The sequence below is a fragment of the Pinus tabuliformis genome, chromosome 5_1 (genome assembly GCF_031772625.1).
Source record: "Pinus tabuliformis cultivar Carrire ecotype Pingquan chromosome 5_1, CPIR1, whole genome shotgun sequence".
NCBI classification, from domain to species: domain Eukaryota; kingdom Viridiplantae; phylum Streptophyta; class Pinopsida; order Pinales; family Pinaceae; genus Pinus; species Pinus tabuliformis.
This window is the reverse complement of record NC_142305.1, coordinates 191,832,563-191,843,509: the sequence shown is the minus strand read 5'-3', so window position 1 is coordinate 191,843,509 and position 10,947 is coordinate 191,832,563. Positions and strand designations below refer to the sequence as shown.

General features: G+C 35.3%; 1 protein-coding gene across 1 annotated transcript; it reads right to left on the bottom strand.

The window, feature by feature from the left end:
• Nucleotides 1-3,074: 3,074 nt before the first annotated feature.
• Nucleotides 3,075-7,857, bottom strand: LOC149164050 (serine carboxypeptidase 24-like). The gene is made up of 10 exons (XM_089429353.1): nt 7,620-7,857; nt 6,098-6,205; nt 5,884-5,979; nt 5,697-5,789; nt 5,345-5,430; nt 4,963-5,223; nt 4,744-4,874; nt 4,538-4,633; nt 3,343-3,448; nt 3,075-3,236 (listed from the first exon to the last, which is right to left on the bottom strand). The coding sequence occupies exons 1-10, from the start codon at nt 7,855-7,857 to the stop codon at nt 3,075-3,077; spliced, it is 1,377 nt and encodes a 458-aa protein (XP_089285479.1).
• Between the last annotated feature and the right edge of the window lie 3,090 nt (nt 7,858-10,947).

The window sequence follows — 10,947 nt, the reverse complement described above, 5'->3', positions numbered from 1 at the left end:
CTTGGATTTTCTCTTTGGTAAAGACATAACAGTTGATGGATACAGTGATGTGGACAAGGCAACCAAGTTTATTAAACAAATCTGAGAGATTCACCAGGTAGTACAGGAACAACTGGAAAAGAGCCAAGCCAAATACAAGGCAAGGCATGAAAAGCATTGGATGGAGCATAGTTTCCAAGTTGGTGATTAAGTCTGGCTATATATCAGCAAAGAAAGAATGCAAGGTGAAGGTAAAAATCTAAAGCCAATAAGGTATGGACCTTTCAAGATACTTGAGAAAATTGGTGAGAATGCTTTTCGCCTTGATTTACTAGCTTACATGCACATCTACTCAGTCGCTAATGCAGATAGCTTGAGGCTATTTGAACCTTCATTAATTGAAGATCTCGAAGAGCATAGTCAGTTACCTTCTATTGATGATCTGTTACCTGAATATCTTAATGAATTATAGGAAGACATAGTTCTAGATAGGAAGGTGAGGACGACGCACAGGGGAAATGTTGAGTACCTCAAGATTGAACTCGAGGGTTCAAAGCCAAGCAGTGCAAAGTGGAGAGAGATTGGACAAGTGAGACAGTTATACACTCACTTAGTCGATGCTTGAAAACCAACTTTTGGTGGTCCAAAAGCTTTTTAAGTGGGAAGGACGTGATCCGAATTGGATCCTTAAACTCTCTTAAAGTTACTCGAACTCTGTAAAAACTCATGCCAAAGTTCAAAGTCTTATAGATGTCGAGCTTATCAGAAATAACCTCTAAACGATGGCAATTTGTGGTTAGCACGGAGCAACGAGGACCCTCGGTCAAGCGCAGAGACCGTTGGCCCATGGTAACCGCGCGTTAGCACAAAATTGACAAATGGGAGATCAAATCCCGAAACAGAGGTAGTTTCTGATAAGTGATTAGCACGCGCTAATCGCATATCGCAGGGCATCCCCCTCAGTGAAGGAAAGCCCCCAAGCACTCGATCACAAGGAAAGCATAAAACCGTATGGAAATCTCTGATTCCGTCAGAAGGCGGGTCCAGCGCTAAAACCAGTAGGATATCGGAAGGACTACAAGTGATAAGCAGGTTCAACTGAATCTTGCCCGATGCCATACACTGGGTGACACGCGTCTGGCAGATGAGAGAGAAAACCGCTCACACCGGACGGGGAAAGGTCATGCTACTTACCCGCCCGATATGAATGGAGACCGTAGGATCTGGAGGCTCCAGATCAACGGTGGAGAAATGATCCGATGTATGACCGGATTCGATGGGGAAATAGGCCGAGTCACATGAGATTTGAGGTCTGGTATGACCAATGAGTTAGCAGAGGAATCAGTTTCGTGAGCAATCTTGGAGCAACGGTAATAACGACCGTTCAAAGAGAATTGACACTCGGTTCGCAAGGAAAAAGGTGGCCAGCTCCCTATGATGCAAAGCAGGGGAATTCAAGCAGATAGAGGCAGGAGATCCAGGGAGCTGGGAAGCGGAAATGAACAGTCAGGGAGCAGATTGGCTTTAAGCCACGAACAGGCGAGAGAGAAGCAGACAAAAAGAGTGAAACAGAAAGGCGAGAGGCGAGAGAGAAGCAAATTGTAGAGAGCAGAGAAGCCAAGCTGACCTGCAGAGCAAAGGCAGCATCGAGCAGATAGAGATAGAGAGAGTCCGAGAGTCTGTGAACTCCAAAGAAGGCTTGAGAGGTTCAAGCAACTCTTTTGTGTATACGTGTCAGGTATTGAGTACTAGATTGGACTCATACCACCGAGACCAGTTGAGGTCGAGATTTAGTAAGGGGAATCTGTGTACTCTAGAGACTTGGGGGATCCAAGTACAATCCTACTAATCATCATCTGTTAAGTGAGACTCAAATTGATCTCATTGTTGTAAAACCTCTGCTTTTAAGACACAATAGAATGACCACCACTGAAGGCTGGACCAAGAGACGTAGCCCAGGAGGATTGGGTGAACTCCTTATTAAACTTGTTGTGTTTTATGTGTTTTCTTACTGTGTTTCTCTTATTGTTTCAGTGTCTATGTATTTCGCAATCTTATTGATCCATTGCATAAAATAACATAGGCACACTCCAACACTTGAGTCTGTAATACCTTCATTAATTCTCGAGGTCATTATCAGGTGATTTCAGATCATGAGTCCATGGGCCAACATCTTTGGCAACCAACCATAGTTTCTTACAAATTGAGGCATGGGAGTAACACCATGGATGACATAAATGCTTTACAAAATAAAACACAAACTACATATTTCAAGTTGCCTATTATTTCTAATAATGTCCCCAAAAATTTTCTTAACTGTACATTTTAGTAAACTAATCTTTCATAAAAAAATTCACTTTGTTGTTAACTCCACTATCACCATTATTTTATTAACAAACATTTCACCAAACAACTATATCATCCATTAATAAATACTTTATAAATAATTTTTAATTAACTAACTCATTAACTTTCATAGTCACTAAACAAACTTAAAAATACCAACTATCATTAAAACCACTCCTATACACCAATACATGCAACAACATGTTATCGCTCCAAAAATAACTTATACTAACAATTCACTAAACACGTTGCCTCCACTGGCCAAAGTCTTTTTTAATAAATATACACTGTATCATATTCAAACAATTTTCATATTATATATAACAAAACAATGTATAATTTTTTTTATATAAAATATAAATATTATTAAATCAAACAATGTAAAAATAAAAATCTGTTAAGACAAACCTAATTAAATTTATTTAACTCTTTGCCTTTTGTTTATGGTCACACATTGTTATTATACATTGGAATAGAGATGACTAAAGCACATTCTAGATGAATCTTTTATGATTACAACTTTTTCCAATCATTCTATCAATAATTTTACATTTATAATTATCTAGTTTAATTATTATTTTAACAATATAACCCTGGGAGGGTTTAATGAAACTTATCCTCATACTCCCAATATGGCAAAGGTTTGAACTACCAAATTTTATTAAAAAGGTGCGCTGAACCAACAAATTTTATTAAAAAAAAAAAGCTGAATCACACCGTACAAACAGCAATTACGAGATGTGATAGAGTCAGCTGCTGATTGGGACTGTGCTCGGTAGGCTATTACCCATTATGAATGATTGGAAAAGTTTTAACGCCCTTTCAGGTTGGAAAAGTGGAACTTCATGCCCAGACCCTCTTACTGTTGCGAAGGTAAGCCCTTCGTATCCTTCCGTCCATCCTCCAACCGTCTATTAATCAATAGCCAAAAAATAATTAGCAAAATCTTTGAAAGTGATGAGAGCAATGAAAGTGGAGAGAGAAATGAGATTAGAATTTTGTTAAGAAAATGCCCACCTGATTATCGACATACCATGGATACCATGGAATTGTAATGGGAAGACTCAGTTGATTGATTGACATCCTGGTTCCAGTAACTGGAACTGCAGAGTCAACGTCGCCGCTGTACATGAAAAGACCAACGATTCCAATTAACAAATCTGCTCTCTGAATTTAAAAGTAAAGATGTAAACTGCATTCTCTTGAAAATCAATCCCTATTTAACTTGGATGAACTCATTGGCAATAAAAAAAACGATTATGCTGGAGAGCAATAAAAATCTGGATGGAAGATGTTTGTGCGTTTAATGGAGAATATCTGGATTTATTTATGAGTATTAATCACTATTCACTATAGTAAGTCAGAGTAAGTCAATGAAAATATGGATGGAAGATATTTGTGCGTTTAATGGAGAATATCTGGATTTATTTATGAGTATTAATCACTATTTACTATAGTAAGTCAGAGTAAGTCAATGATTATATTGAATGGTTCATGATTTTTATTTTTGTTGGTTAAATTTGGTTTAAAAATAGATTAATATTTAATAGACAAGATGATATGATTAAATGGTTCAGTGTCTTTTTATTTTTGTTTATTAAATTTGGTTTAAAAATAGATTAATATTTCATAGACAAGATGAGAAAATAGCCAATGACATATTAATTATTATAAGTAAGTTAATGATTGGTTAATTTATTAATTTTAATCTATTCAATATTAGATTAATAAATATATTTTGTGTTTGTTAAGGGATTTGAGTGGGAATATCTAACTCCTACTTGTTTCTAGTTGTGATTCTTTCTATGTAGGGAGTCTATTCCTAGTAGTTAGGATCCATTTCTTAGTTTGGTGTGTGGTTGAGAGATTTCCTCAACCAATAGATTGTGTGTCTAAAATAGTCTCCCTATCTTAAAACAACACTTTGTATATATGTAATTGTATTTGATTAATAATTTGAATCTGAATTCTCAGTTTTTAAGTTTGAGTTCATCAGAAATTACATTAAGTTTGATCTATAACTTAAAAAACAATGATTCACGAGCATCTAAACTATAAAAATTACAAAATTACTAGGAATCGCTCTCTAAAATAACTTAACAATACACTCATCACCTTCTATTTAAAGCCTAATAAATCTATTAAACGAAAAAATAATACATATCTCATTAATTTACTAAATAATGCAAAATAATTTTAACATAATAAATACCTGTAAACCCAAATCCTAAGACCTGCCGCAATAAGCTCTTTGTATATGGGAAGAACAGAGAAGGCTGAATCCGCCCAGGAATTGAGAATGCTTCCACTACCATTCATGAAGGAAACTCAACGGTCATTTATATCGATTTGCTGAAGGATCAATCAATTCAACTCGACCAAAATGAAAAAGTAGATGCCACACTATATTAAACACACCTGCAGCCAGTCCAATTGTAGGGAATATGCGTAGTATTAGCATGAAGTGCCTCCTGCACATCAGGGCGATTATAATATATCTCTGCATAGTTTTCAATGCAGGGGTCGTAGCCAGCTATCCTTCTCGTGAACTGTCAAAGAACCAGATAAGAGTCATATAATTTTAGACATCATTACTTAAATTCACAAGACGTAGACTAATAGTTTCATGATTTGTACCCATTTTGTCAATCTGGCGACCCTCACAGTCCCTCCCGATTGCGGGCATGGTGGGGTATAAATATCATGGGAATCTATGTTACCCATTTCATTAATGGCATCGTTAAGGTAATTATTACAGGCCGTTGAAAAATTCTCTTGCTTAAAATTGCAGTTGTTCATAATGTTATTATAAGTAGTATCCGATATCAAAGCATGAGACCACCAGTACTGAATACTGCCAACGGTGTCATAGTAATTGTCCGTCACTGGATTTCCCACCTAGTGCACAGTATAAAATAAAATAAGAAGTCAATAATAATTGCCTTTAAATTAATCCGAGTCTTGAAACAATATCTATTATTCACCATACTCAATAAAAGTTTAAAATGCCGATACTCACCATAAAGCCCTTGAGATTTATGCAGGGATTAGAATTTCCTTTGTTGTATTCATAGACTTTCTTCGCTAGCTGCGGAACATAGTGCCCTGCGTTCACAATTAAATTTAGACGGCTTCAATTTACATGTTTGAATTTAAGATTTATAGATTTTCACTTTGTGTCCAGAGCAGTTCTCAAGGGTATATAGTTTTATTTATTTAGAATTAGATCACAAAAATTGTAGAGACCAAATCCCACAAATAACTATTAGACCACACTGTCAAGACTTACCAATTAGCATATATTGCCCAGTTTCCAACTGTATATATACTAACCTGCATATTCAGATATTTCGAGCTCTATATATACTGACCTGCGTAGCTCTCTCCGCATATGTAAAATTCTCGATACTTGTATTGAGGGAATCTCTGGAACCAGTTGATAAGAAAGGCCAACGAATCCTCAGCTACCATGTCCGACAAAGAGTGTCAGTATTGTAATATTAACATGTGGGTAGCACTGAGATAAAATATTAATATTAAAGTGTATGTAGTAGGTACCAGTGCGGTTGTCCCCATTATCCAACAAGTTGGTGGAGGTATTTGTGTATGAGAATCCCACTCCAACAGGAGATTCCAGAAAAAGCAAGTTTGCATCTGCGATCGTGATCATAAGCCGGAATAGTACTAATTTTCTCAGTAATCAATAAAGAGATTGGATATCTTAATTAAAACATCATGTTTTTGACATGGAATTGTGGAAAAATTAACTCACATTTGTTCCAAGAATACGGATTTAAATACAGTGAAGAAGCGTTTTTATGAATCCGGAAAGGTCCTACTTCCTCCGATTCTCCATATGCTATTGAAGAGCATCCTGGACCTGCAACTCATGCATTAAACAATTATCAACTTGATGTTACTGAACAACATCCTGGACCTGCAATCCCAGGCATTAAACAATAGTCAACTTTATAGTTGAGGAAGTTAATTTTTTCCCAATCCAAATCAACCTCCATAAATGGTTGATTATCTATAATTAAATTAATGAAAGCTGAAACGTCCATTTTCTCTGAAAGCTGAAACGTCCATTTTCTCAACCTCCTACAGAGAAAACTCCTCCAGAAATGGCTGATTATCTGTAATTAAATTGATGAAAGCTGAAAACGTCATTTTTCTCAGATTAGACAGACAAAAGATTCATTTTAAGAATTCCTATTCAAGACTAGGATATTTGCTATAATTCTGAACAAGTTAGCCCGAAATCTATAAGACAAAACAATAAATAAATGAGAAAGGAAAAAAAACAAAGATAAATTAAAGGAACATCTTCACTCTTAACCCACCTCCCACTCTATGCGTATAAGTTGTAACTTTTATCAAATTTTAATCAGAACTGCAATCTCAATTCTCAATTCTGTGATCAGTGAATTACCGGTCACCAATATTGTGAAGTCCCAGGTTTTTGGGTTAATGTTAAAAATATGCACTATACATGTGTATTTTTTTAAATGGTTTGAATATAATTAAATTTTATATTTGGAAGTATTTAGAAAATATAATAAATATAAATAAATTTTAAACATCAATATAAATAAAATTTCAAACATTAATATAAATAAAATTCAAACCATTAACTTCACTCATGTCTTTTTCATTTTACTCATTTTTTTTTAATTTTTCAAATTATTTAATTAATCTGAATAAAAAGACCATCTTCACTTAAACCCATCTGAACCTACAAAAATAAATAAAACATCGTATCTTTTTCATATTTTCAAATTATTCAATTACCCCCACATAAAAAAAGTCCATCTTAACTTACAAAAATATATAAAACACATAAAAAAGTTCATCTTAACCTACAAAAATATATAGGTATAGATTTGAAGTTCAATCTACAAAATTTTGAAGAATACTTGTCTATGGCATTTGAAAGTATGATAATACTTGTCTATGGCATTTGAAAGTATGATAGGGCCGTTAATATCTATTCTACTCAATTCCCTGTAACAAAAGACATCAATTCACCCTGTAACAAAAGACATCAATTCAATTGCATTGGGTGATTTCAATTGCATTGGGTACAAATTAAGTTTGAGATTGATAAAGGTTTGGGCTGTACATAGTCGTTAGTTTTTCGAACATAAAAAGAAAGTAGTCGACTCTGCGCACAATCTCACTTCATATATCTTTAGGAGTCAGCAAATTATAAAAATAAAATATTTCACCCAACCTGATACAAATTCTACAGAGAAGTTCTGGACTAAATATGTGGATCTGAACATTATACAAACCTCCATTCAGCCACAGTACAAGAGGTAAATTGGATGAATTTTGACGATTGGCCTCGGTTAACCAATAGAAGAGAGCCCTGCCTTCCGTCTGATTGACTGTAACATAGCCGGCGTATTGATCGAATGAGACAGGGGGCTGGCCTGGGAGACTACTTATTTTGTCTGCCGCCTGGTCACTTCTGGTCACGTGCGGCACCGAAAGTAGCAAAATCGTCAGCATCCATAACGAGGTCCACATTGCTATTTGATCAGAGTTGGGTACTGGGGCTCACAGACAGAAGCGATTCTGCAATGGATCCCCGAAAATCAAAAGCGTTTTAGAATGTGAACGATAGATCCGCATAACGTTTTGCAATTATATATATATATAGAGGTGAATGCAAAATTCAGCCATGTGGCGTACGTCGCTGGGCTTTCAGTGAACGAAATACAACCCACGGGTGTCACATCCTGAATGGAGTCAATGATGGCTGTCTATATTATATAGACGACAGGTTTTTGTTGTTGTGTTTTTCTTAGATAATAAACTATAAACTTATTTGCCCTCGCAACGTCCTCACCCCAATCTCGTTCTGAATATTATTTACACCGTTTTGTCCTACTCTGGTATTTTGTGGAGAGTCGAGGTGTCTAGAATAGTTGATGATGGTAGGTGACATAATTTTATTTTAAATATATTTAATTTTAAATTATTATATCATAATTTTAAATTATGATAGGTAGATATTGTTGGTAAGATAGAAAAGTTAATTAGATTTGTTTTAGTTTTGTACTTATCACATATCAAAAGCGAGGTATCAAATCTTTTACGATGTAACTCTCTTTTTATAAGTGTAAAATTGGATGAAAGATTTATACTTCGAATTTAAATCCTTGATAGATCGGAAGTTAAGGTCGGGCTTTTAATTATTTTGTTTTTTTTTTAATTTTAATTTTAATTATTTAATTTTTATTTTTATTTGTTTTTTTAACTAATTTGAATGAGACATTACAACATCTTTTTTATAGAGTACTTATGGGTGCAATTAACATACATCCATTTTAATTGTAAACCTTTTTTTTGAATGTAAAACTTGAAAATTTTGATCTCTACAAATCAAGTGTTCATATGAATCTAGACTCACATATATATATATATAGCATTGGTAAAACTATGGGATGTAGCTCAAAAACTGGAAAGGATAAAATTTATTTTAATAATTTTTAATTTTTAATTTTAATTTTTTAATTTTTTTTTAATTTCAATTATTAATTTTTTTGTTTTTTTAATGTGATTTGATTAAATCGAAATGTTTACATAACAAGGTATGACAAGGTGGTTACAACAAGATAATTACAATATATCTTCCATGATGGGTTGGAAAATGCTTCTAGTGGCAATAATATTTTTTGTTTTTTGGATTTTTTTTAAAGCTCTTATTTTTACATTTATTTTTCTTAATAAGAAAAAGATGAATAGTAATTGAAGTGATATCTAGTATTTTATAATATTAACATCAAATATTTTTAAAAATATATATAATATTTTTAGGTAATTTAATCCTTATTAAAAATATTAATGATTTTTGAGATAATTATTTATGTTTAAATTATTTTTGATATTGAAATAACATCTAAAATTATTTTTAATTTATTAAAAAAAGATCAAAATCAAGATACTTAAACTTATATAATAAAATTAAAAGTCTATTTCTTTAAGTATGAACCAACATCCATTTTTTTAAAACGATAATTGATACCTATATTACGATCAATCAAAATATATATATTTTAATTAAGTTGATAGGCTTTTTATAGTAAGGTTCCTCCTCACGACACTATAGCATATCCATCGGCCTTTAAAGAATATACCATTGCAATGATGTGATTGGCCATGGGCCTCTAATCTGTGATTTGTTTCGCCTAAGGTTCTTTACCTCCTAATAACCACGTGCCAGCCACATGGCGGAGTGTGACATCATGACTGTGGAAAGGACGTTACGTCATAAAGCCAGCGAGCGGTGCCTTCCGAGGCTAAGCCCTTTAGCTTAGGATAGGGGGTCAATTCTTTAGAATATTGCACTACAAATTGTTCCAATTTGTAATGCATGGGACCACATCACGCACACCTGGACCTTTACAATATCGCAAAATCACAATTGGCAATTTCACAATGTAGCATTTGGTTGCAGTCCCAAAACTTGTGATCTTTGATGAGTGATGTGGCCTGATCTATGTGGAGAGGAAATGAGTGAAGCCCCAAAGTGGAGTCCTCTCTATTAGTGATTTCCAATCGGAGGTGTAACCTTGGTTCACGACATGTCGATTCGCCAATTCCCAATCATCGATCACCTTTTGCGTTTGGGCCTTGATCATGTGGCTCTTCATGTGACTGTAGTCTAGCCCCTATATCAGAGCCCATCAATCGGAGGTTATGAATTGGATGTTTCGCTTCAATGCACAATACACCTCAACCTGCAACCATTGATCTCGCATATGTGACCCATCTCTACCACGTATCTTCCACATGTCACCTTTTGAATATTGCCACGTGCCGCCCTTTCTTCCTTTGAACTCTTTGTGACCGTGGTGCTAGCCCCCAAATCAGAGCCCTCTCTATGGGTGATTTCAAATTAGAGGTGTAACCTTAGTGCATGGCACGTCAATTCGTCAATTGTCGATCATCGATCGCCTTCTACGTTTGGGCCTTGGTCCTATGGCTCTTCACGTGACCACATTCTAGCCCATGTATCAAAGCCCTTCAATCAAAGGTTTCACTTCGATGCAAAATACGACTCAACCTTTGATCGTTGATCTCCCATACGTGACGCCATCACTGCCACGTATCTGTCACGTGTCACCTTTTGAATAATGCCACGTGCTGCCCTTTTCTGGCCTGTTGTGAGCCTTGAAATTGTCGAATCCCCTGCCACGTGTCAAATTTTTTGGCACGTTGTGATGACGTCAGCCTCCCTGTGTCACTTGTCACAACGAATTGTCGGCTACAATGTGTCCCTTAACGCATCAAGTCATTGTTAGCCACATGTCTCTTGTTAGATCCAGTGTTTTTGTTGCCATGTGTCCCTTTGGAAGGAGAGATAAAGGCTTGAGCATATTTGTCTTTTGCAGAAAAAATGCATCCATCTCTACCACGTATCTTCCACATGTCACCTTTTGAATAATGCCATGAGTCACCCTTGATTCCTTTGAACTCTTTGTGACCATGGTGCTAGCCCCCAAATCGGAGCCCTCTCTATCGGTGATTTCCAATCAAAGGTGTAACCTTTGTGCATGACATGCCAATTCACCGATCGTCGATCAACTTCTACATTTGGGCCTTGGTCCTATG

Bases quoted from the DNA above. Each gene is read 5' to 3' on its own strand.
- LOC149164050 (XM_089429353.1), bottom strand. From the start codon at position 7,857: ATGTGGACCTCGTTATGGATGCTGACGATTTTGCTACTTTCGGTGCCG. The intron at 5,431-5,696 runs GTCAGTATATAT...TTGTGAACGCAG, and splicing joins ATGCGGAGAGAGCTACGCAG to GGCACTATGTTCCGCAGCTA. The intron at 4,634-4,743 runs GTGTGTTTAATA...CATGAATGGTAG, and splicing joins TACAATTGGACTGGCTGCAG to TGGAAGCATTCTCAATTCCT.